Source organism: Lepidochelys kempii, chromosome 13, assembly GCF_965140285.1.
Source record: "Lepidochelys kempii isolate rLepKem1 chromosome 13, rLepKem1.hap1, whole genome shotgun sequence".
Lineage (NCBI taxonomy): Eukaryota > Metazoa > Chordata > Testudines > Cheloniidae > Lepidochelys > Lepidochelys kempii.
In genome coordinates this window covers 19,851,350-19,878,662 of record NC_136392.1, presented here as the reverse complement: position 1 = coordinate 19,878,662, position 27,313 = coordinate 19,851,350, and the positions used below count along the sequence as shown (strand labels likewise).

General features: G+C 46.5%; 1 protein-coding gene across 1 annotated transcript in view; it reads left to right on the top strand.

The window, feature by feature from the left end:
- The first annotated feature begins 3,062 nt into the window (after positions 1-3,062).
- Positions 3,063-27,313, top strand: part of LOC140897214 (adenosine deaminase) — a 41,039-nt gene continuing 16,788 nt past the window's right edge. Inside the window, exons 1-6 of the mRNA XM_073309606.2 lie at positions 3,063-3,148; positions 12,624-12,685; positions 16,845-16,967; positions 17,479-17,622; positions 18,835-18,950; positions 23,370-23,494. Coding sequence (XP_073165707.2) covers positions 3,101-3,148; positions 12,624-12,685; positions 16,845-16,967; positions 17,479-17,622; positions 18,835-18,950; positions 23,370-23,494 — 618 coding nt within the window. The 5' untranslated portion in view covers positions 3,063-3,100. The remainder of the gene's footprint in view (positions 3,149-12,623; positions 12,686-16,844; positions 16,968-17,478; positions 17,623-18,834; positions 18,951-23,369; positions 23,495-27,313) is intronic.

Below are 27,313 nucleotides of genomic sequence, written 5' to 3'. Positions count from 1 at the left end.
CTCAGCTATGGGCTATTCTCCCATTAGCAGTTTTAGTATTTTTTTAATTGGCATCACAAACAGGATCAGGAGCCCAAAGTAGGATGTGTAGTGCCCCAAGAGGGGCACTCCACACCTGGTGGCTGCTGTTCTGCTTTCTGAGGGATGAGCTTCATAAGTGATAAGAGCACCTTTCAAAGCCTCACCATAGAAAACAGAGTGATCTGGTGACAAAGGGAGACTGCCATATTCCTGACCAGGTGCTGCGCTTCCTGGTGACTGCAGGGAGAGGGGGATTGGGGAAAAATTATCCCCGCCCTGAGTTAGGAGAAAAGATAGCAAAAAGGAAGAAGGGACGTCTGAGCTATAATAAAAATATTTGATGTTCCTGGTACAGTATTGGAGAGGGAAAAGGGGAGGGTTAGGAATAAAGAGAAAACAGAGCTGAGACTGGAGGGTTCATTTTGAGGGGAGATGCAGAGTCTGATTTTAATGTGGATTTAAGGGTAGTTATGAAGTTCCAGATCGTTAAAGATAGTTAGGTACCTAAATGTATATAGGCACCCATTGGGATTTTCAGAATTCCCTAGATCCCTAATACCCATTGATTCCAAATCCACCTGGGTGCTTATTTTAGGTGCCTAAATATCTTTAAAAATCTGGCCTGAAGAGTCTAGAGTTATGTTTATTTAGCAGTAAAGCATGGCTGGCAGGGAACAATAAGATGCCAGCCCAAAAGAGACGTCACCATCTTCCACTAAGAGACACACAGCAACTCCAGGACTGAAAAAACCCCTGTTCAGGCTGCATCCTCATTATTATCATTAATAGTAAGTGCTTGACAAGGTCCCTGCCCTTGATGTTATGGGCTAAAAGGCAAACCCAAATATGGGGCAACCACTCTTGAGGTTTTTGTAGCAACTGGAAACACATCAATATCAGTTGATGATAACTGAGCCAGGCCACTCTATAGACTGAGGGACAAGGAACTTCAATTTTAAACATCTTCTCTGTAACTCAGAGTTAAATGAATGGTCACATGGCAGCAGATGGAGCTTCACCTTCAGCCCAAGTGGTAGATACCTTTGTTTTTAGAGCTGGATCCCACTAATAATTCCAAGGTGCCTGGCTGCAGTTTTGCTGCTAACCAAAGGCCCAAATCTTTAACACTTGCAGTAAATAGCACTTACATGAGTAATAAAATCCTTGCTCTTCCAGGCAGGGACTGCCTCTTACTATATATTTGTATAATAACTAGAATAATAAGGTTCTGATCTTGGTTGGAGCAGATACCTAATAATACATATGGAAGGGAACATATATTTCCATTAAACACTGTAGAAAGCAGGCTGCTAAGCTTGTAGATTTGCCAGCATGATGAGCCCCTACTAAGGCCTGTCCTGCCACCTGATTCACATGGGCAGCCCTCTGCATCTGTAGGAGAACCCCACTGACCCGTGGAAATCTGTGCCAGCACAGAGGTCCACCCACATGGATCAGTTTGTAGCATGGGACTGCTGGTGCAGTAGAGATTTCAGAACATTTGGTGTGTTATTTATTAAGAACATAAAAACGGCCATACTGGGTCAGACCAATGGTCCATCTAACTCAGTATCCTATCTTCCGGCAGCGACCAGTGCCAAATGCTTCAAAGGGAATGGACAGAAAAGGACAATCATCAAGTGATCCATCCCGTCATCCACTCCAGCATCTGACAGTCAGAAACATCCAGAGCATGGCGGTTGCACCACTGACCATCTTGGCTAATAGCCATTGATAGACCTATCCGCCATGAATTTAACTAATTCTTGTTTGAATCCAGTTATATTTCTGGCCTTCACAATAGCCCTGGTAACAAGTTCCACAGGTTGACGGTGCATTGTGTGAAGAAGTACTTTCTTATGTTTGTTTTAAACCTGCTGCCCATTAATTTCACTGGGTGACCCCTGGATAAATAACAGTTCCTTGTTCACTTTCTCCACACTATGCATGATTTTACAGACCTCAATCATATCCCTCCTCAGGCATCTCTTTTCCAAGCTGAGTAGTCCCAGTTTTTTAATCTCTCCTCATATACAAGCTGTTCCATATCCTTTGCCAGTTTTGTTGCCCTTCTCTGTACTGTTTCCATTGCTAATACATATTTTTTAGATGGGATGACCAGCGCTGCATGCAGTATTCAAGGGTTGGGTGTACCACTGATTTCTATAGTGGCATTATATTTACTGTCTTATTGCCTATCCTTTTCCTAATGGTTCCTAACATTCTGATGGAGAACATGCATAAATTATTCATATTTATTACAGTAGAGCCTAGGGCCCAACAAATTTGTGTCCCCCATTGTGCTAGGCACTGTACAGAGCAGTAGCCAGGCCCCGTGCCCAAGAGCTTACACTATAAACTGGTAGGAAAGACAAAGGGAGGGGAAAGGAGTTTAATACACAAACAGAGCAAATAATGTGTTGGCAGCAAATGTCACAACGCTCCCCCTCTCTTGTAACTACAATGGTGCTGGTTCCTTCTGCACAGTGGTTTGGCACCTGCACGCAGGTCTCCCAGGACCGGCTACCCTCCCCGGGCTGCTGTTGGAGGCTGGGCTGCAATGGACCCCTGGTTTTCTCTCTCTTCCCTGCTTTGTGCCAGGGTGCGACGGGTCTGACAGGGCTGGCGATGGTGGCACCGTGGGCCCTGGCTGCAGGCGTCATCTCCTCTCCTTCAACCCAGCAGCAGCCCCCAGCCTCACTCACTGCAGCCCACCTCAGGGCTTCTCCGGACAGCGGGCACCTCCGCCAAGCCTCCAGCAGGGAGCGGGGAGGCGGGCGGGGGAGTTGTAGGGGATCTGAGGGGCCCGGGTGTTTGGGGGAGAGAGGAGGAAGCTGCTTGCCAGGAAGGTGCGTGCGGGAGCCCCGGGCTGCAGAGGGGAGCGGGGTCTGGGGGCCGGCCCAGGCTGCAGCGATTCCCCGCCCAGCGGAGCACCCAGGGGCCGGTGGGCCTCAGGAAAGGGCGCGGGCGGCTGTCCGCGAGGCGGGGCCGGCCCGAGCGCTGGGCGGGGCCGGGCTCCAGGCGCCCGCCAGCCCCGCTGTCCCGCCAGAGCGGGCTGGAGGGGAGCCGCGGCTGCAGCATGGAGCGCGGCGCGGGGCAGGGGGCGCCCGTCTTCGACCTGCCTAAGGTGAGCGAGCGGGTCAGCACGGCCGGGCCGGGCAGCGAGCTGCGGCTCTGAGCCGGGCGCCGGCTGCCTGCCCCGTGCTGGGTGCTCCTGGGTCCGAGCCGGGGGCTGCGTCCCTTCCGTGGGCGGGCGGCTCCGCGGTGGGGCAGCCCCCCGCACCCCGGCACGTGCCTGCCCCCCGGGGCAGTGGGGGGCTCTCTCTCTCCCCCTGCCCCTCGCACCTCTGCCTAGAGCCAGATTCGTGGCCGCCGCCACCACCAGGGCCGGCCTTAGGGGAAATGGCACCCTGGGCGAACTTGCATTTTGGTGCCTCTGGCCCCCGTGGGCGTGGCGCCCCCCCCATTGCCCCGCGCCCCCATGGGCTCCCCAGTCTCACCACTCTCCCTTCACCCCTAACCCTGCACTGTGCCTCTAATGCCTGCCCCCTCCTGCGCACCAGTCCCTGCACCCCAACCCCTGCCCCCTCCTGTGCCCTAACCCCTACACTGTGCCCCTAATCTCTCCACTCCCTTCCTGTGCCCCCAATCCCTACACCCCCTTTGGCCTAACTCCTGTGCCCCTAACCCCTGCACTGTACCCCCTTCATCCCAACCCCTGTCCTCCCCTTCTGCGCCCCTAGCCCCTGCACTGTGACCCCTTCGCCTCTAACCCCTTCATCCTCCTCCTACACCCACATAGGGAAACTGACCTGGATGCACAGAGCAGCTGGCCTTGTTGCTTGCTCCTCCTGGAACTGCTGCTCCTCTGCCCCCCACACCCCTAAGAGGCTGTGTGGGGGGAGAGCGAGGAATGACATCAGGGCTCCCTGCGTCCAGGTCACTTTCCCTACCTGGGCTGCATAAGGAGAAGGCAAGAGAGCAGCAGCTCCTGTTCCTCACCGCCCAGCCCAGGTGGGGAAAATGACCTAGATGCAGGGAGTGCTGGTTTTGTGTGTGTTGGGGGGACTGTGTGAGGGACACTGTGTGTGTGTGCAGAGAGCGTGTGTGAGTGCGTGCATGTGTGTGAAAGATTGTGTGTAAGTGAAAGACAGCGTGCATGTTGGTTCTTGGGGTAGTGTGTGAGAGACAATGTGTGTGGGGAGTGTGAGAAAGAGTGCATGTGTGTGAGAGGGAGTGTGTGTATGTGTATGTTGAGGGGAGTGTGTCACAGAGTGTGTGAGAAACACAAAGTAATGCACATTGGAAAACATAATCCCAACTATACATATAAACTGATGGGGTCTAAATTAGCTCAAGAAAGAGATTTTGGAGTCATTGTGGGTAGTTTTCTGAAAACATCCACCCAATATGCTATGGCAGTCAAAAAAGCGAACAGAATGATGGAAATCATTAAGAAAGGGTATGGGCCTAAGTGAGTATATGAGCAAGCTTCAGATTAGCAGCTGTGTTAGTCTGTATTCGCAAAAAGAAAAGGAGTACTTGTGGCACCTGAGAGATTAACACATTTATTTGAGCATAAGCTTTCGTGAGCTACAGCTCACTTCAGGTGAATCCGATGAAGTGAGCTGTAGCTCACGAAAGCTTATGCTCAAATAAATTTGTTAGTCTCTTTAAGGTGCCACAAGTACTCCTTTTCTTTTTATGAGCAAGCTGTCTCTTTAAGACAGCATTCAGGATCAGGAGTCTGAAGGCTTGTTCAGACACTAGCAGCTGCTGGCAATTCTGGACCCAAAGAGGCAGCAGCACAGATTCCCCTCTGACCTGTCACCCTGGCTCAGTGGAGACCAGGTACTTGGGCAGGGAGAGGGGACACCTGACATCAGCTCCCCTCCCACCCCTGCACAGCAGACAGGGCGCTCACAGTCCCAAGCAGCGTGGCCAGGGGTGGATCCAGGGGAGGAATGTGAGGAGGGAACAGGAGTACAGATGCTGTCCAATAGACATGTAGCATTGCAGTTGAGTTATCATTCCATAATACATCCCAGGCACTTCTAATGTAGGGCGGGCATTACTCCGAACCCTCCAAAGTTCAACGTGTGAGACAGGGACCTTTTTTAAATGGTGACAGACACCCAACACGAAGTAACAGAGGAGAGATGAGACAGCAGTATGTGGCTTCTGTCTCAGCAACAGCATTTTCTGTACACTTGCTGTTAAGATCTGACATGTCTAATACTGACGATTTATATTAACATAAACTTCTTCCAGTCTACACATGTGGTGATCAGTTAGACCCTGAGCATGTGAGCAAGAACCAAGCAGTCAAGCACCTCAGAGAGAGAATGCTTGGTGCCACCTCAAAGCCCCGTCCCACTCTGTCCAATGTCCCATTCCAGTTGTGGCCATCCCTGATGCTTCCAAGGAAGAAGATTTAACCCCCCCTCCACCTCAGAATACAATTGGAATCCCTTCCTGACCGCTTCAGGTAGCCAGCTGAAAGCCTAAAGCATGACCATTTAGTGACATAAACTGGAGAGAGCTCCAGGGCTGTTGAGCCCTGCCTCCTACCATCACAAGCAACCCCGTCATACAGTCACACTCATAAATTTGTCCAGCTCTCTCTCAAAACTAATTAAGTTGTTTGCCTCCACCACTCCTATTGGGACAATCCACTGTTCCAGAAATGTTCCTGATGGTTAGAAAGGTCATGTCCCCTATATACATTGGGAAAATCATCAAACACACATAGTCTACTGAGGACCACTGTCCCAACCAGAGTGTCATGGTTCATGATGTTGCACCAGGCATCGTGTAGCAAAGTTCCCAGATGTGGCTCAATGCTGTAAATTCACACATTTTTGGGGTGGCCCTGCAGGTGGTGCCAGATGGGGTCAGTGTGTGCACCCCTTTGCCTATCAATGGAGACTTTGAAGTAGTACCTGATAAGGGTCCCTGCTCAGGGTAATGAGTGAGAGCCAACAATGGACCCAGTGGATGAGGGCCAGGTTCCCCAGCAGTGGTGAAGGTGGATGAGGCATCACTGGATGTCTGGACTGCATAGTGTGGAAGAAGAGCTAGATCTTTGTAACAGTCATCCACTTCCTCAAGAACCAACAGCATCTGGCAGAAGAGTTTCTGGGAAAGGGAATGGTATCCCGCAAAATAAAACCCCTGTACATTTCCCCAGTCCCAAGGAGGCAGAGTGAAACAAAGAAGTAACCCGCCATTATAAACAATAAGAAAAGTCCTGCGCTTATCCAGTTCCCCACTTGTCCATTTCATTTGGAGAGACAAGGCTCCAGTTAGCTTTGGGTAGTTCTTACAGCCCTGGGAACCTGATGGTGCTGGGCTTTTTTCTTCCAAGTTGCACTCTACTTTGGGTGGAGTTGCTCAGATGCTCCTCGCCCAATTTCTTTAACCCTGTTTTATTGCAAGGTATTTGAGGGGGAGAGAACCCTCTCCTGGAGACATGGAGTGGAACCTTGTTACTTTCCTGCTGCAGTTTACAAGTGTCTTGTTTACAATACCAACAGAGGGTAGAGGCAGATAGCCCACAGTTTAAAGGAAGTTACTTAATGTTGCTGTCACTTCCATGAAAGTACTGCACTTGTGGGTCGCTTTTGCAGGAAATGTTTGAGATGAGCTAGGAACATGTAGATGCATGTTGCTAGGATTTTGTACATGGCACAATATGGAATAAATATGGATCATGAGCCTCAAGCCTATAATTTCATCAAAGGGTTGTGCGGCCACCAAAACGCTCAAGGAGTGATGCCTCTGTGAAGCCTCAGTCATTGAATGGAATTGGAGCCCAATAATTCAAAACTTGCCAGGTTTTTACATTTTGAGGAGGACGGATCCAGGATCTGTATCACTTTGTGCTCTGCATGATCTACAGCTCCCTCCTGCTGCTGCACTTTCTTCCATTCACATCCTTCACTCCTGTCCCTCTTGCTAGCTTCTTCCAACTTGACTCCCATCCCTCCTTCCCTACTGCCACCTCTCTCCTTCTATTGTTGCCCCTGTCCTCTGCTCCCCATCTTGCCCCCCACAGCTCATTCTATTCTGGTCCTTGTCCTAATTATTAGAACCATATAATTATGTATGGGTAGAAATCTCATGCCTGTGAATGACCAGGTTTTGACCTTGTCTATCTGGGTTCTTGTATTGCATCCATCTCCCTAGAAACTGAATGCCTCCCTAGAATAAAAAACAATAAAGCCTGCTGGCAGAGGTTGTCTGTATGTGTTATTAAAAGTAAATGAACGAAACATGAGTGCCAGAATACGAGAGACCTATTGCTGGAAAGCTCAGTCGAAGAAAAAGAATTTGTACTGTATTTAGACCTGAATGTTGTGAAGCTAGTGGGGTGAGCTGGTGGGGTGAATATTCAACTGTCTGCTGTGACCATTTGTTTGACCATGTGCTTGTTTGTTTGAATAGTGTGACAGTTTGACCCTGTGGGTGTTTGACTGAAAAGTGTGAATTCGGCGTGCTTTGTTCCAGGTGGGCCTTGAGTGGTTGATTGGAGGGAAGGCTTTGAGCCGGGCCACCTGCTTCGAGCCAGCAGCCTTATAAAAAGGCAGCCAGTTGCGAACCAAGTGAGCAGTGAACCGAGGACAGGCAAACAGAGGGAGTTTGCCTGTGGGGAGTTCGCACAGAGTGTTTCTGCCTTTCAGGCTCCTGAGAGAGTACATACAACATATGAGGAACCTCTTCGAAGGAAGACACAGATAGTGAGTGATCAGTTGTTGTGACCTGCTCAGAATGTGCCATGTTTGTGTTTCGCCCAGAGGACAGACGTGACTTCGTCTGTATGAAGTGCAAGCTGGTCTGCATATTGGAAAAGAAGGTTAGAAGACTTGAGAACCAGGTATCAACCCTGCATTGCATCAGAGAAAATGAAGATTTTCTGGCTAAAAGTCAGTGTTTGGTTCTGGAAGCAAAACATGCTGAAGAATCAGCGAGTGCAGTGCAGAGCGAGGAAGAATATTGGCAGCATGTGACCGCCAGAGGAAGAAAGAGGAGAACCTATGTACCTCCAATGCAGCTAGAGGTGTGAAACCGTTTTCAGGCTCTCTGTACAGGTACTACTGCGGAGAAGGATTTGGAAGAGCCCTCTGAGGGAAGATATCAGAAGGAGACCCCCATTGGCCAGAAGGCATGGGATGCATTGTCCTAGGGGTGGAGGTTCCATGACCACCACTCCCAAGGGTGATGATGGTCGGGGACTCCTTTCTAAGGGGGACGGAGTCATCCATTTTCTGATCAGACTGGGAGACTCGAGAAGCGTGCTGCTTGCCTGGAGCTAGAATCCAGGATGTGACGGAGTGTTTGCCGAGACTGATCAAGACCTCAGACCACTACCCATAAGAACATAAGAATGGCCATACTGGGTCAGATCAAAGATCCATCCAGCCCAGTATTCTGTCTACTGACAATGGCCAATGCCAGATGCCTCAGAGGGAGTGAACCTAACAGGTAATGATCAAGTGATCTCTCTCCTGCCATCCATCTCCACCATCTGACAAACAGAGGCTAGGGACACCATTCCTTACCCATCCTGGCTAATAGCCATTAATGGACTTAACTTCCATGAATTTATCCAGTTCTCTTTTAAACCCTGTTATGTCCTAGCCTTCACAACCTCCTCAGGCAAGGAGTTCCACAGATTGACTGTGTGCTGAGTGAAGAAGAACTTCCTTTTATTTGTTTTAAACCTGCTGCCCATTAATTTCATTTGGTGGCCCCTAGTTCTTATATTATGGGAACAAGTAAATAACTTTTCCTTATTCACTTTCTCCACACCACTCATGATTTATATACCTTTATCATATCCCCCTTTAGTCTCCTCTTTTCCAAGCTGAAAAGTCCTAGCCTCTTTAATCTCTCCTCATATGGGACCCGTTCCAAACCCCGAATCATTTTAGTTGCCCTTCCTACTTCTCCACGTGGGCACCAATGATACTGCCAAGAATGACCTTGAGCGGATCACCGCAGACTACGTGGCTCTGGGAAGAAGGATAAAGGACTTTGAGGTGAAAGTCATGTTCTTGTCCATCCTCTCTGTTAAAAGAAAAGGCCCAGGTAGGGACCGTCCAATTGTGGAGGTGAATGCGTGGTTACCCAGGTGGTGTCTGAGAGAGGGCTTTGGATTCTTCGACCATGGGATGCTGTTCCGGGAAGAAGGATTGCTAGGAAGAGATGGGATCCACCTAATGAAGAGAGGGAAAAGCATCTTCGCAGGCAGGCTTGCTAACCTAGTGAGGAGGGCTTTAAATTAGGTTCACCGGGGGATGGTGACCTAAGCCCAGAAGTAAGTGGGGAAGTGGGATACCGGGAGGAAACACAAGGAGGAGGGTACAAGATGGGAAGTCTCCTGATTCATACTGAGAAAGTAGGGCAATTGGCTAGTTATCTTAGGTGCATGTACATGAACGCAAGAAGCCTGGGAAACAAGCAGGAAGAATTGGAAGTCCTGGTACAATCAAGGAACTATGACGTGACTGGAATAACAGAAACTTGGTGGGGCAGTTCACATGACTGGAGCACTGTCATGGATGAGTATAAACTGTTCAGGAAGGACAGGTACGGGAGGAAAGGTGGAGGAGTTGCATTGTATGTAAGAGAGCGGTATGATTGCTCAGAGCTCCAGTTTGAAACTGGAGAAAAGCCTGTTGAGTCTTTGGGTTAAGCTTAGAGGTGAGAGCAACAAGGGTGATGTCGTTGTGGGCGTGTGCTATAGACCACCGGATCAGAAGGATGAGGTAGACAAGGCTTTTTTCGGACAACTAACTGAAGTTTCCAGATCACAGGCCCTGGTTCTAATGGGGGACTTCAATCATCCTGACATCTGCTGGGAGAGCAATACAGCAATGCACAGACAATCCAGGAAGTTTTTGGAGAGTGTTGGGTACAACTGCCTGGTACAAGTGCTGGAGGAACCAACTAGGAGCCGTGCTCCTCTTGACCTGCTACTTACAAACAGGGAAGAATTGGTAGGGGAAGTAGAAGTGGGTGGCAGCCTAGGCAGCAGTGACCATGAGATGGTTGAGTTCAGGATCCTGACAAAAGGAAGAAAGGCGAGCAGCAAAATATGGACCCTCGACTTCAGAAAAGCAGACTTTGACTCCCTTAGGGAACTGATGGGCAGGATCCCCTGGGAAGCTAATATGAGGGGACAAGGAGTCCAGAAGAGCTGGCTGTATTTTAAAAAAGCCTTATTGAGGGCGCAGGAACAAACCATCCCAATGTGCAGAAAGAATAGCAAATATGGCAGGCGACCAGCTTGGCTTAACAGTGAAATCTTTGGTGATCTTAAACTCAAAAAGGAAGCTTACAAGAAGTGGAAATTTGGACAGATGACTAGTGAGGAGTATAAAAATATTGCTAGAGCATGCAGGGGTGTAATCAGGAAGGCCAAGGCACAATTGGAGTTGCAGCTAGCAAGGGATATGAAGGGTAACAAGAAGGGTTTCTACAGGTATGTTAGCAACAAGAAGGTCAGGGAAAGTGTGGGACCCTTACTGATTAGGGGAGGCAACATAGTGACAGATGACGTGGAAAAAGCTGAAGTACTCAATGCTTTTTTTGCCTCGGTCTTCACAGACAAGGTCAGCTCCCAGACTGCTGCACTGGGCAACACAGTATGGGGAGGAGGTGAGCAGCCCTCAGTGGTGAAAGAATAGGTTAAGGACTATTTAGAAAAGCTGGACATGCCTAAGTCCATAGGTCCAGATCCAATGCATCCGGGGGTGCTGAGGGAGTTGGCTGATATGATTGCAGAGCCATTGGCCATTATCTTTGAAAATTCATGTCGGGGGAGGTCCCGGATGATTGGAAAAAGGCAAATACAGTGTCCATATTTAAAAAAGGGAAGAAAGAGAACCTGGAGAACTAAAGACCAGTCAGCCTCACTTCAGTCCCTGGCAAAATCCTGGAGCAGGTCCTCAAGGAATCCATTTTGAAGCACTTGGATGAGAGGAAGGTGATCAGGAACAGTCAACATGGATTCAACAAGGGCAAGTCATGCCTGACCAACTTGATTGCCTTCTATGATGAGATAACTGGCTCTGTGGATATGGGGAAAGCGGTGGATGTGATATATTTTGACTTTAGCAAAGCTTTTGATAACGTCTCCCACAGTATTCTTGCCAGTAAGTTAAAAAAGTATGGCTTTGATGAATGGACTGTAAGGTGGATAGAAAGCTTGCTAGATTGTTGGGCTCAATGGGTAGTGATCAACGGCTCGATATCTAGTTGGCAGCTGGTATCAAGTGGAGAGCCCCGGGGGTTGGTCCTGGGGCCGGTTTTGTTCAACTTCCTTATTAATGATCTGGATGATGGGATTAATTGCACCCTCACAAGTTCGCAGATGACACTAAGATGCGGGGAGAGGTAGATACGCTGGAGGGTAGGGTTAAGGTCCAGAGTGACCTAGACAAATTGGAGGTTTGGGCCAAAAGAAATCTGATGAAAGAAATCAACAAGGACAAGTGCAAATAATCTGCAACATCCACCGCGTGTTGAAAAGGTACCAGTCTTTTATCTTCCAAGAGGTCTTGCTCCTAGCAGAAATTATTTATCTCTGAAAGTGTGTGGCAAGCAGAGGTTTAGAATTAAAGGTGATTTGGGCTATTGTCTCAAGTGTAATGGGTCTAAACTAAAGCACCATTTTGAAACATGATCAAAGCAAGGGTAGCTTTTGGTTGAGAAACTGAGGTGCTTATGGAATGGCATTCTCAGCAAGCAGAAATCAGGATTAGTCAGCATTTAAGACAGTGGTTCTCAAGTCAGTGTACACGTACCCCTGGGGGTGCGCAGAGGTCTTCCAGGGGGTACATCAACTCATCTAGATATTTGCCTAGTTTTACAACAGGTTACATAAAAAGCACTAGCGAAGTCAGTACAAACTAAAATTTCATACAATGACTTGTTTATACTGCTCTATATACCGTACACGGAAATGTAAGTACAATATTTATATTCCAATTGATTTATTTTATAATTATATGGTAAAAATGAGAAAGTCAGCAATTTTTCAGTAATAGTCTGCTGTGACACTTTTTTGTATTTTTATATCTGATTTTGAAAGTAAGTAGTTTTTAAGTGAGGAGAAACTTGAGGGTATATAAGACAAATCATACTCCTGAAAGAGTACAGTAATTTGGAAAGGCTGAGAGCCACTAGTTTAAGAGGTTATGAATATCAAGCTGGAGCAAGTTAGAAACAAAGTCTCCCCTCTCCACCCCAACTCATTATGGGACCAAATGTGAGTAGGACAATTTTCTGAGCAGTGTTAACTATTTACAGGAATCTTTGCTTGTGAGGGAATGTTAAAAATGTGACCTCTGGGAAGAACAATGAATCCAATTCTGTCAATTTTCAGACATTTAAAAACAAAACCAACAACCCCCCCCCCATACACTTATTATGTTTCTTTTCTATATTGAGTAGCTTTCTATGTTCTCTCTTTTAGCTCCCATCTTGTGACTCCACCATACTGGCTATATTTATAGCATATTTCTGATCCAGAGATTACTTTCACAGTTTTATGAATGTGTCATTGTTCTTTGTTTTTTTTATTATTATTATTACAGGTAGAACTTCATGTCCACCTGGATGGAGCCATTAAGCCAGAAACAATCTTATACTTTGGCAAGTAAGATGTTTAAAAATAACAGTTTGCTTCAGTGTGTTTAGCTGGTGCTTTGATTTGTAAAGATTTCCTGGACAGAGGCACCTCTGTTTAAAAAAGAAAATTCCTAGAATTTGGCCCTGTCCTTGCTGATTAGTCCTGTGTTAGTTACAATTATACTACTTTCCATTAGCATGATTTTACCTGACAAAGACAAGGATTTTTTTTTACTGAGCCCTGCCAGCCAAACTGTCCTATAGAGCACTGTATGTCTCCACCCAGTTCTCAAAAGTTCACTGTCCATGTCCGTCCAGGAAACTCTGCTTGAAATGTGCAAACAACAAATGGCTGTCACCAGCATGTCCTAGTCGGAGTGTAAACCAGCACTGTGACTGAGTGCATGATGCACAGAGCTGACCACTTTCTAGTAGTGTAGTAGGGAAACTGGATTGAATTGGTGTCAAATATGTAACCAAACAGTGACCTAGTGCCCATCTCCTTATGCTCATAAGCCACAAACCAAACAGAGCTATAAACAACGACACGAACAGGTTAGATGGGGAAACAGATTTTGTGGTCAGGCTTTCAAACAAATTTAGAAAGAATGAGTTATGAGTCCATTTCTAAATATATACGTAAAACAGCGCAGTGTTCTGTCTCATTAATAGAGTTTTGCAACGTGCAAACAACGCTAGCTCACCAGCATTGCCACCAGCTGTCCCTTTTAGTTGACTGCCAGTCCCTGGTCTGTAGAAAGCAATTGGCTGGGTCAGTTGTACTTGCCACACTACTAATGCTAGTGTTTGTGTTTTCAGCAGGGGTTTTTTCTCTTAGCACTCAGTGTAAATTTTCTGTTTGATCCTGCATTGCCATCTCAAAACCTGATGGTATAATTAGGGCTGTGTAAATAATTGGATATTCAGTTCAGGAGCAGACCTGAAAAAAAAATAGTTTTGGGTTGACCTGAAAAGAAAATGTTTTGAAATTTTTGCCAAACTGAAATGTTGGAAAAAACGGTTTGTGTCATGTCAGCCATAACATTTGGTTTTGATTTTGAAAATTTGAAAATCTGTTTAAAATGGAGGGAAATTCCAAAATGCAGAAAAGTTGAAACTTTTTTCTCCAGAACACCAAATTTGACCTGACTCTGTGGGATTGTTTTTTGTTTTTGTTTTGGAGTGGGGAAAAAAAGGGTTCTGTGCAAAAAAAAAAATTGCCTCACTCTAGATGTAACCCATTGCCAAGAAGAATCTTCAGTGCTATGGCTTCATTGCTGGCTACAGAGCCCATCCAAGCAAGAAGGAGCAGATGGGCTCTGTAGGGGAGGCAAACTCTGGTTAATTGACACATACACTTGGTGAGTGGCAAGGTAAATAATTAACAACTTGAGGACCTAGCTCTATAATTTTAAACAAGATAAACATAAACTTTCACACCTGGAAGAAGTTTCATTTAAAGATAAAGGACATTGGCAAACAATGCCAGATTTCTAAAGTGTGGCGGAAATCCCTGTTATCAAGAACGTCATGATAAGGTTGAATCTAACAACCAGCCTTTGCAGGTTCTTGCCCATGTCCCAACAAATAACACTTCAACATAGTTGTGGGGGCTTTAGCCATTAAAGCAATTTCCAGTAAAAATGGAACAGATGTGGCATCATCTAAAATGGATGGGTTGGAGGATTTGATAAAATATTTTTGTGTGGGGGAAAAAAATTACTTCTCAGGCCAGGACTAAGGTGCCTTCAAAACTTGCAATAGTTTCTGCGACGCAGCCAAGATAAATATTCAGAAGGTGCATCAAGAAAATCCTTCTCATTAATTGCTGGATGCCCCTTTGGTATGTTGTGTAAGAATTCCCCTTGATTTCACCCATCTATACATATTGTAGGATCAAAGGAGTGGGTTAAAGATTTCAGTGTATGGATAGGTATCCTGTGCATGTGAGGGATTCATTGACACATCTGACTCTCTGGAGCTTTTCTACTTCCTTATGGCAATGTGGGTGATTGGGTTGTATGGTTACCTGGGGGATTCTCTTGACTCTTGTAAATGGGAGTGTCCATACTTCAACCACCAGAGGGAACTGTGCTTGCAACTTGGCAGGAGTCCAGGGTTGCCCCATGCTTGTATAAATGGAGGTGACTGGAGCTATTTTTATATCTACTGTAAAGCTGGAGCCTACAAAAACTACCACTCCCAACATATAGTGCTCAGTTCAGGGTAGAGCAAAAATGCATGCTGGTTTTTGTGCAGGGACAGCATTTTGTGGGGGCAGTCTAGGAGTCTGCTTTGAAAATCTGGCCCCAAGCATAGAATACTGCTTGTGATCATGACTTAGTGATCATGACACGAAAACTGCTTGGTACAGCTCAAACAGCAAATAAATAAAGTTGCTGGGCTGTGATTGACTCAATTTGACTACATCCAAATAATGCAATGTTGTAGTGACACATGAGAGAGACTCTGTATTGGTGCTCTAAGTCTTGTGTTTGCAATCCCTGCGTAGACTCCCTGAAAGCACAGGTTTGAATTCTGTCAGGCTTGACTGCACTCATCCACCTTTTATGGTGCATATGTTGACTTCCACACAGTCTAGTGTGTCTAAGTCTTATATCTTTATATGTGTAGATGATCCCAAATTACCCTGCATCCAGCCCACTGTAGTTAAGTGTACCGTAGACAGAGAAAGGCCTGCAGGAAGAATTTGAATGAGGATAGGATAAGGGCCTGTTCACGGGCTCAGGAAGGGCAGTGTTCAATGTAGGGCATGGCTTGGAGGTGTCTGTCATTTAAACTGAACAAACAATGTGTCATCAGAGTGGAAAGGGCAATGTGAAAAGAGTAATCCTTAACAGTAATGAATGATGTATGCTGAGTGCCAGGGTTTTAATCTGTGGTAACTGCGTTTGTCATTGAACTCTGAACATAGCATAGATTTCCTACACCACAGAGCAATAAAACGTGTGTACATTGAGCAGAGGAGCAATATCAGTCACGCTATTTTCCTGCAGATAGGTTGTGTAGTTGGCTGTTGGAACTGGAGAAGGCCAAGTCCTCGGAAATGAGATCTGGAGTTTTTCCCCTCTAGCTCACAAGCTCAGAGACAGCCCACTTTTGGTAGCCATGGAAGGGCTTTCCTATCTGGATGCTCTTTGGTGGCTTCTCTGAGAAGGGGCTTGGGCGTCAGCTTTGGTTCACAGTGTAAAGATTTCCGCATCTGAGAAACCACATCACAATTGTTGTCTATTGTTGGCAGCCTCAGCAGAAAGGTTAAGGATTGACCAGCTTTTGGAGACTAGCGACTGGCAATCCTGAGAAGGTTCCGTGGCTCAGTTTAGACATGCAATCCGAAGTTTGTTGGCAGCTCTTGACTATGTATAATTGGGGTGGAAAATTACTTTCATGAAATAATTATGCATTTATGCTTCCGGGAACAGGAAGTACCGAGGCACCAGGAAAAGAGAGGTTCTGTTTTGGTTCTATTTCTTTGGATACTTCTGGATCTGTTGTTGCTGCATTGTTGATAGAGATCAGTCTCCTTTCTTATCCGGGTGGGGCTAAGATAGGTTGTGTAGTTGGCTGTTGGAACTGGAGAAGGCCAAGGCCTTGGTATTGAGATCTGGAGCCTTTCCCCTCCAGCTCACAAGCTCAGAGACAGCCCACTTTTGGTAGCAATGGAAGGGCTTTCCTATCTGGATGCTCTTTGGTGGCTTCTCTATGAAGGGGCTTGTGGGTGTCAGCTTTGGTTCACAGTGCAAAGATTTCCACGTCAGAGAAATGACATCACAATTGTTCGCAGCCTCAGCAGAAAGGTCAAGGTTGACTGGCTCTTAGAGACTAGTAACAGGCAAACCTGAGAAGGTTCCGTGGCTCAGTTCAGATAAAAGCAATCCGATGTTTGGCAGCTCTTGAGCCTATATAAATGGGGCTGGAAATTTCTTTCTTGAAATAATTTGTCATTTATGCTTCCAGGACTAGGAAGTACCAAGGCATCAGGAAAAGAGAGGTTCTGTTTGGCTCAGTTTCTTTGGATAGTTCTGGGTCTGTTGTTGTTGGGGATAGAGATCAGAGTCCTCTCTTATCTGGGTGGAGCTCCAGAGGCACATATGTGAGATACCTTTTTTCTGTGCTGTATCTGTTCTGTGGAGAAATAGAAAAGTGAAATGTTTATCGATTTCCAGGAAAAGAGGAATTCCGCTCCCTGGTGACACTGTTGAAGACCTCTTGCAGCATGTCAGTTACACGGAGCCACTCACTCTCACCCAGTTTCTAGAAAAGTTTGCTCTCTACCTGCCTGCCATTGTGTAAGTAACTTATTGCCTGGTAACCGCTGCAAGTTTCTTATCGGTTTCAGGCATCTGCAAGCTAGAATTGCCGATTTGGGGCTTGAATGGTCCTGAGAATGCTTGCTTGGGAGACTCTAAGCTACAAAATGTATTCATTTCCCTTTACTATGATAATGATGATTGATAACATCATGGTATTTTATTTGCTTATCTGAAAAAAATCACTGGTTCCTGGGAAGTGGGGGAGTAGGCTTTTGCCCAGCTGGTTTAGAGATGATGCAGTCAGTCCTGGCACCATGCAGGGAGAGAAGCTAAATGACTCACTAGATAGGTCGCTTCCAAGCCAAAGGACTCTTGCATTCTAATTTCTCTAAGTGTGTGATGAATTTTCATGTGCTGGTGAGACGGGGATGCCTCTTGGGAAGCATTCAGACCCTCAGCAGGTCCACTCTCCCCTATCTTGTTGATCAGCAGCCCATAAGTTGCTGAGAACTCATAAATCAGACTAATCCTGTTCTTTTCCATACAGGGGGGACCGCGATGCTGTGAGAAGAATAGCCTATGAGTTTGTAGAAATGAAAGCAAAAGAAGGTGTCATCTATGTTGAGGTCAGGTACAGCCCTCACCTCCTAGCCAACTGCAAAGTTCATCCTGTTCCATGGGGCCAAGAAGAGTAAGTGAATCCGTAAAGCGTAAGACTGTGCCAACAGAGCACGCTGAGATCTGCGCGAAAGCCACTGACCAGCAAATGGAGAACAGAGTTTTGCTCCCAGGACCGGAGGGAGGCAGCACACCTTTTATTTCTATCTGGAATTCAGTAATAGTCATGTATACACTTTTCCTTCCCCCCTAAAAATGTTCTTCCTCTGGTAACTGCTCCATCTGCTGCCCTCTTCTGAGGACAGATTGCCCCAGGGGCATTGTCTTGCCTGTGGGGAAACAGCTGTTAAATTTTTGGCTTAAGCTGCACCCCCTTCAAGAAGTCACCACAGTTCAGATACACATCCCCACCCCAACCACAATGTAACCTTTTCTATCAGCAAAGTTAGTGGGCTGAGCCTTTGGGAGCAGCCCTTGTAGCTCTCAGTCTATCTTTCTATGTCATCTGTGCTCTTTAGAACAGCTTGTCGCTAAGTAAACCAGCCCTGAGCTTTGCAAGAAGAGCTCTGGGATTTCTCACAAAACATGGTTTGAGGCTTCTGTGGCTTTTTGTGTCACACCGCTCACTGCTGCCAGGATAGTGCAAAGCTCTGCATGTTAAGACTTTTTGGCCAAAAGAAAAAAAGTTCTTCTTCCCCAGCTGGCAAACTGGTTCATTTATTTAAAGAAATGCGGAGATCGAGCGCGGGGTTTGTGAAAGTGCATCTCTCAGGACAACTTGCATCCCACGCAGCTCTGCCGTGCTGCCTCCCTCATCCTCCAAACAGATGTGGGTCACTGAGGACCTCAGTTACAAAGGAGGCTAGTGCTGCATATAGGCGCAAAGGGAGATCACAGATGCACCTAAGGGAGTCAGGGGCCTAACCTGCTTAGACACTTTTGTAAGTGCTATTAGGTGCCTTTGTAAATCTGGCCCTGAAATTACAGTTCCTGGCAGACCATGCTCCCTCTTGCTCTGAGGGGGCTGGTCCAGTGTTCAACATGAGGGTGGCTGCAGTGTACTCCTTTTTTTTTATATAAATGTGGCCCTTAGCTTTCTGGCATTTTGCCAGCGTGGTCACATTGGTTGGGCAGTGTTTGGATTCTCCTGTATTTTACAGCATACAGCAATAATACAGCCAGCTCAGTGATGTTACATTAGGGAAGCAGTTTCTCTTCCTCTGGGATTGCTGGGGTATCGAACCTCACAAGCTTGCTAGCTAACTTCTAAGTTTTCTTCCCACAGGGGCGACCTCACTCCGGATGAAGTGGTTCACCTTGTTAATCAGGGATTACAGGATGGAGAAAGGCATTTCAACATCAAAGCCAGGTCTATTCTATGCTGCATGCGCCATATGCCAAGTAATGTATTACAGTTCACCTGCTGCTCTGCTCCCTCCTTTCCTGACCCTTTGAGGGGTGTGTGAAATGCCTTGAATTGCGATCCTTTGGGGAAATGTTAGGGAAGCATCAGTTGCTCAGTTCTGATTTGAATGTTGTCTCAGTGCCGTGGGAAGGTGATGACTATTTCCCGTGTAGGTGCTGGTGGAAGAGAGAGACGGAGGGAGGAGAAGACACTCTTCATACCCACTCAGTGATTTCCAGGTCTTTTCTCTCTGGGGGGCGGGTAAATCTGACATCTCCCCAGTCTCAGGATTGAAGGATGCCAGCTCAGTTTTCCCTATTTCTGCAAAAAGCAATTTCTGACCAGCTTAGAGTTGTGCCCAGGTTAGTCAAAGGCACTTTGTGGGGTAGGGTACATGCTCTGGCGTATCAGTTGGAAGCAGCAGCTCTTAGAGCAGCAAAGACTGCTTTGTGGCATTTCTGTCTCTTTAGAAATATACACAATCCATGTCAGGTGTTTGAACCCAAGAGAGCAATGTATTCTAGTTCTATGGCCCCACTCCTCCCATCGGGAAGCTTTGAATGTCACTCTTTTGTTAGTGTTTTGTTGAGAGGGCCCCTCAGGAGGGAAGCAGTATCTACGATGAGCCCCATGTGCAGGTGGTGGCTGTGTGGACTTGGAGATATGTTCCATGGGGGCCTTTCAGGCTCACTGCATGGCTGCCTCTGGCTCTGTTCTCTCCTGGTGTTTAGTACCCCTTAGGACAAGATACAAGGTGAAAAAGGAAGAAACATTGGGCCTGCCTTGCAGAGATGAATTTGTGGATGCGAAATAGAGGTTAAGTGGAGTGGATGTCATTCATTTCCATTTCCTGCAGCTAGCTTTAAAATAAAAACCAAGAGCTGGGTAGAGTGATGCAGGACAGCTCCAGCTGGGTTTAGAGGAGATGTGGCCTGGTTAAGGGATTGCTTATTATAACTGGGATTCAGGGCAGACAGGTTGCTTGTGAAGAGACTATTAGTTATGTATTGAAATACCATGTATAATATGCCTTCTTCTAATTCTGGTATTAAACAAACCAAACCCTTGAAATACACTGCTTCAGTCCATACTGGAACCTCGTTCAGTATTATGCCATTCCATGAGAAAGATGGGGAAACCTGAGCTCCTAGTTGAGAATGAAACAAATTTCTGGACTCCTTTGGGAGGTGGGGTTGGAAATGTTTATCAGATAGTGCTGTTCCCACCATCCCAAAGCAGTGTAGAACAAAAATGATCAGTACTTAAAAGCAGTAACAAAGATACCTGGCAGTACTTCAGGTAAAGCTGCAGAGTAGATGCTCAAGTTGGAAACATTCCATGGGCAAGGAGAACAATTATACAATGACTGCACTTCCATTGTCTGGTTATGATGAGGGCTAACTAAATAACCTGTTGTTTCCATACTCTATGCAGGACCAGGTCCAAAAAACAGGTGAAATACACTAAGCCACGTTCACTAAAGGCCAAAATTTTAAATGTATGTAGGTGCCTGAAAATGCAGCCTGGTGCCTAGTGAGATTTCGAAAGGTGCCTAAACATTTTTGAAAATCCTACCAGGTGCCTATCTGCATTTTAATGCATCTAAATATCTTTTAAAATCTGGCCTTAAACTCATTGACTTCTATAAATAAAATACTTATCCATAGCTGATACAGTTATCTAAAACAGGGGTTATATGGTAAGTCAGCCAATTTTCTATATTATCTTGACGTGCTGCATTCTAGAAATAGCACAATCAGGAAGACTAGGAAACAATTTTGCAATAACTTAACCTTTCATAAACAAAGGCATGTACTGGCATTTTGAAATCCTTGCTGAACAGTTGCCTCGGGATACTTAGTAGATGGGTGGTGAAAAGGCATACTAGTAATGTCTGGCAGGTCTATATCTAAAAAGGTGGGAAGTGATCCTATATGAAGTGATCCGATGAAGTGAGCTGTAGCTCATGAAAGCTTATTCTCAAATAAATTTGTTAGTCTCTAAGATGCCACAAGTATTCCTTTTCTTTTTGCAGATCCAAACTAGCGGCAGGTATTTCTGTAGTGAGTGGTCACTTCCATAATTTCCTCTGGCCATCATCATAGACCTCATGCTCAGTGTGGTAGTGTGTAGACTCTTCTCTGAGCAGTTAAAGCGTGGATTGCTGTTACTTGGCAGATGCAGTCGTTCTCTGTTTTTCCCTCCTGTAACTGTGATCAGCCCATCACTTCCAAGCCACGAAGCACATATAGTTACAGAAAAACCTTTCAGGTGCCATTCCAGGCTGTGTTTTTAAAGGGCCAATGAATGTGCGCCCACTAGGTTTGCCAGCTCATCTGTTTGCCCACATGCAAACTCTATAGTGTCTATGTCATAGAGCCCTTGTCCCTGAAAGCCAGGCAGTACTGCAGGTGCATTGTTAGGGGCCTTCAGCAAGTGTGTCCCCTGCTGTCTTAACTCTGAAGGTCCTTCAGAAAGACTAAATGAGATGACAGACACATCTAGAAAAGCCTCATGTTTCCTAGTCAGTTACTGCTTTTACTTCTCTCTTTTTTCATAACTTCTGCCCTCCTGTTGCTGCCACCCTCTGTGTTTCTGAGCTGTGTTGAATTTAATCTTGGAGTCGACCACACCTTTGTGTCTGCCCTCCTCCCCGTTTTAGTTTAATATTTTTAGAAGGTTTCTCTGATTTCTCCCTTCCCCCAAGAAAAATTAAACAAACCCAAAGGGCAGTGAGTAAGGGCTTTAAGGGAAGTGCTGTGCTCCTCATGCTGTTGGCAGCACTCCGAAATTAAATCTGCCAGTGGAGCCTGGAGCACCTGAATTCTTCACCTCTGGACTTTTCATCTTTTCCTTCATTATCTCCTAAGAGAGAGTGGCATTTTCTTCCATCTCCAAAGCAGAACTGCCTGTTTCCATCCATTGGCATCATTGAAACTTGCTTATCTTCACAGCAGGCTGTCCATGGGCTTACACTTTCACTCAGGGAATCTGGATGGTTGTGTAGTCCTCAGAAAGTGGTTTAGATGAATCTTTTTTTAATTGCTTCCTATAAATCTAGACTTGGAGAGGAATATTTACAAAGGGGTAAGCAGGGATCTCATCTGGCACCTCCAGATGCACTGCTGTGGAAGAAAAGGCCTTCCTCACCCCTCTCCACAGTCAAATGTGGCCTTGGGAATAGAATCCTGTCCCTTGATGCTCTTTTTCTTATGCTGCTTCTTTGTATGGAAAATATCATTTTCTCTACACATGTTAAAAGACACAATGCCCCTGCTGCTCTGAGCAATGATTGCCCTGTGCCCAGCTAAATGCTGTTTTGTTTTTTATGTAGGTCTTGGTCTTCCCAGCTGCGTGTAGGAGGGATGGTTTAGTTGGGTTGATTTTTTTTTTTGTTCACGTTGCTGCCAGGTTAATGCCCTCAGTGAGTTGAAAACTAGTGTGCAATGTATGGATCGTTCTTCTAAGGGTTTGCAAATGGTGCCTAGAGCTTGGGATGGGTGCTTGTTTGCGTCGTTAGTACAAACCTCAGTACATAAATAACTAGCACACCCAACTGGGGATCAGGAGAGCTGGGTTCTAATCCTGGCTTTTGTCCTGACCTACTCTGTGACCTTGGACAAATCACTTCACTCCTCTGTGCCTTGGTCTTCTCCTCGATAAAACAGGGATAATACTTTTACCTTCTTTAGACTTAGCGCTGTCGGATCTATGGATGAAAAGAGTGCAATAGCAGTTAACTCTTAGGATTATTATGTTTCTGCCATTGCACTTAATGCCCAGAGTGTAACTCCAGATGATGGTAGTATGGGTGTAGATCCATCTAGTGCATGACCCTTCCATTTTAAACAGGATCTCTCTGCCCACCCCATCCCCACCCCTTTTGTCTGACCTGTGGTAATGAGAAAGCAGGGGTTTGCAGCTGGGAGTTCTTCCCATACTATATAGTCAGGCACATACATTCTAAAGTGCAAAGTCACAACATAATACAACCTACTGGGGCTGACTCATGGAGTTTTGCTCTTGTCAAGGGCTGTAATGATAACGAAGGGCTCCCCCTTGGAAGGCCTAATAACCAGGGCTAAAACCTATCATGTCTACCATCTTTACAGGCAGTGAGCTCGCTTGTTGGTGGGGCTCTTCCTCTCTGGCTCTGGTCTGTAAATCTGGCTCTAGGGTTTTGTTGCTTTTTATAGGGCTTCAAACTTGGGGGAAATCCTGGAAATAAACTTAATTTTTCTATTCATAAAAACATAAGAACGGCCATACTGAGTCAGACCAATGGTCCATCCAGCCCAAAATGATGTCTTCCAATAGTGTCCAGTGCCCGGTGAACAACCACATCGGTTTGGACAAGAGCTCAGGGGTGACCCTGGTGGAAGGTTTTTCCTGAATCCTGCTGCTCTTCGTTCCAGACTGGTCATTGGAGGTGGTGGAGCTGTGTAAGAAATACCGGAACAATACGGTGGTAGCCATAGACCTGGCTGGGGATGAGTTGTTGGTGGCTGAGACCTTCCCAGAGCATAGGAAGGCTTATGAGGTTTGTTCAATGAGCTTCTTGAAAAATCTTGTATCAATTTCTTTCTGGCAAGTAGTTCGGACCAAAAGTGGCCCGTAGGACTTAAAAATCATGTCTTAAAATTACTAGAAGTGTTTTATTGGCATAGTAGAAATATTACTTTTAATTTGGTTTTTAAATTAATTATAGAGTATATACATGATTTAAGTATAAAGAGATGTATTTATTTAAATGTGTTCCAGCTGCATTTACAACTTTGGTTCTTCAGCATTGAGCTGGTGCACAGAACCACAAAGTGAAATGGAAGATAAAATGATCCTGCATTCAGATCCGCCTGGGCGCTCCAGTGAATCTGCATAGGGCTGCCTGCTTACGTTGATTTGCAGGATCAGAATTCCATACCAAATATGAAATCGGCTAGTGCATCTTCACTGCCTCCAGCTGAGTAAAATGCAGAGACTAAATCAATTAGATAAACAGTGTAAAAATATGTTCAAAGTTTTTTCCATTGTAATAAACTAAGATGATGGTATTGGAGGAGATTTCTTTCCTCAAATGTATTCTTTTTAACTAGATGATGCTGTAGCTTAAAAAGGAAGCCCCATACAAATATCTCCCATCTGTATTTCAGGATTTTAGGACTCTAGGGTGATTGTATTTTAAGAAGTTACGTGATTGGCATAGGTCAGTGGGAGCTGAGGGTGCTCAGGAACCCAGCCTGAGAGGACACTGGCTTTAAAAATAGTGTGGGTGTCAGGTGATTGGTTGAGGTAGAATCAGGGATATCTCAGGGGTTTACTGTTGTAGTTAACAGTCCGACTGCCATCTGTGGTTGTCATGGGAATCATTACAAATGTCCTAATGTGCAAGCAAAAACTTGAGGGTGAGGGGAAGAGTATGGAAGAAATATACTTTGTTTTGCATGGCCTTGAGCACCTGCACTTTCACAATCGGTGTCTCCTTGCATAAATGCCCAGTGCCATTTTTGAAATCCATGCAGTTTCTCACTTGCTATCATCTTTCCATTAAGCACTTACTGATAAGATATTACTTGCGTAGCAGTTTCTTATCCTTTCTAACATGCTGAAGTTCCTTGTCATGAGCACTAATCAAGCAGCTGTACCTTCATCTTGTGCAACTGTTATACTTGCATTATACAAGACGAATCAATTAGTTGCTTATCATGCTACATCCACGTAGTTTAAAGGCTGATAAAACAGGATGGAAAGTAACAGTTTATCAATTGATATCTAGCTTGCCTATGCGTGGGGTCTCAAAGTCCAAATGTCTCAACCTGAAGGATTTGATGTGTTCTTGTCTGAAAGCCAGCATCTCATTCAGACTCAGAGAAACACGGAAGGAACAAAAGTTCCAATTTGTCAGGCTTTCTCAGCCGGCATGAAAGTAGAATGCTCCCTGTGATACAGCATGGCCAGACGGCAGGAGGAGAGTGATATAGGAGAGATATGTAAGTCCCAGGATGAGGAGAAGCCTTATTCCCCGTAGAGGGAAGAAAGGTTTCTATAGATTAAATAAAAGCACCTGAAGCCAATTAGAGCACCCGAAGCTAGTCATCTGATTAAAAACTCCCTGCTTCAATCAGCCAGGGGAAGGAGTTGGAGAAGAGTGGTTTGGAGTTGGCGCAGAGAGCAGTTTGAAGGAATTGGAGCAGAGTGCAGTTTGGAGGAGTTGAAATAGAGGAGAGTTTGAAGAAGTGCCGTGGCTGGCTAGAAGACCAAGACCCTAGGTAAAGAGACACCCGCCTTGTGCAGAGAGAGAGGGCAGGAAGCCCCACAAGCTGAAGAGCAGGAGAGGGAAGTAGCCCAGGGGAAGGAAGCACTAGTTCAAGTGGTTTATCACTATCCCTAGGGCCCCTGGCTGGGACTCAGAGTAGAGGGCGGGCCCCGGGTGGTATTGCGACCATAGCATTAGTAGATTCCGGGAGTGCTGCCACACTACCCTTCTCTGGGTTACTAGTGGGACAGTAGATACCCAAGTTCAGGGGCAGGAAACTGCGCCCTGAACCCCCCCCCAAGAAGAGGAAGCATGGGACCCATCATAATCGTACTGGCAATTTGCCACATGTGTTGTTAAGAGTGGGATCTCCGCGATGGGGACTTAAACCAGGGTTAACCAAAACCATTCCGTCCCCAAGATGGACAACATGGTCAAGGCTCTAATACAAGCCACTGCGGCCCAGCAGGAGGCTACCCGAATCCAAGCAACCGCCCAACAGGAGGCGACTTGGGTACAGCAGGAGACTAATTGGCTGTTGATGAATCAGGCTGTCCAGGACCCAGTTCTGCTACAGGAGCTAGCAAACCAGATGAAGGCCCTTATGGAGCGGAACCACAATGGCGATGGAACCCGGACTATATGGGCCAGCCACTACCTACAGAAAATGACACAGGAGGATGATGTAGAGGCATACCTCCTGGCATTTGAGAGAACAGCCCTGTGGGAGGCCTGGCCCCGAGATCAGTGGTCTGGTATCCTCGCCCTGTTCCTGTGTGGAGAGGCCCAGAAGGTCTACTACGATATGGCTGCAGAGACTGCAGAGGATTACCCCCAGCTGAAGGCAGAGATCCTGGCCAGATCTGGCGTAACCACGGTGTTGCGAGCCCAGAGGTTTCATGAATGGCAGTATACAGAGGACAAGACACCACGTTCGCAATTGTTTGACCTGATCCACCTGACCCGGAAATGGCTGCGCCCTGAGGCCCTCAGCTCTGAAAAAATGATGGCGCTCCTGGTACTGGACCAGTATATGAGGGGGCTACCACCAAGCCTCCGTGCTTGGGTTGGCCAGAATGACCCCTCTACCTACAATGAGTTGGTCTCCCTTTTGGAAAGACAGCTGGCAGCCCGTGAACTGTTCCAGACCCCAGGGGGTGAGAGACAGCAAACCAGGAAGACAGCCCCAAACCCAAGGCCCCGGATTCTTGAGAACTACAGAAGAACCATAACTGGGAGGAAAGACACTGAGGAATGGCCCAAGGCCAAGAAGGGACCTGGGGTTTGGGAAGAGAGGGCTGGGGGGGCTGACCAAATAGCCCCAGGCAGAGGGCGGTAACCGAGATAAGGGGTCGGTGTTACGAGTGTGGGGAATTGGGGCATATAGCAGCCCAATGCCCCAACAGGGAAGAGCCTATGCAGTGCAATCTGGGGGATCTGGGGGAACAATGTGGCCTAATCGGCCTGGTCAGGGTCACAATGACCTCACATGGGTATACAAGGTCAGTAAAGATGAATGGTATTGCAACCATAGCATTAGTAGATTCCGGGAGTGCTGTCACACTGGTCTGGGGGAAGTTCGTGGGGCAAGACCAACTAACTCGGGCCAAAACCACAGCGGTAACGTGCGTTCATGGCACAATAAATTTCTACCCCCAGTACAGATTGAGATCCAGGGAAACACTACCAGGGTAACTGCAGGGGTGGTCCCTAGGCTCCCCTACCCAGTCTTAATTGGTAGGGACTTCCCTGGGTTTGAGAACTTACTTCACCCAGTAGAGTCAGGGGAGGGTAGCAATGCCCGGGCTGAGACGGAGGCACCTACAGATAGCCTCACCACAGTTTTTGCCGAATTTGCCCCAGAGCTATTTTCATCCCACGGGAAAGCCCGAAAGTCTAGGCAGGAAAAGAGGGCAGATAAAAGGCTAGGGACCAGGATTTTAGCAGAGAACCAGAAAGCCTCCCTTGTTGGTAAGCGAACCTGTTCAGGAGGTCAGGAGACAATTCAGGCCAGTGAGGACTCAGAGGCGGTTCCTAGCCCAACTAGGGCCAACCCAAGGGGCAGAGAAGAAATAGGTCCCATGGAGTTAGGTCAGATCGGTACCG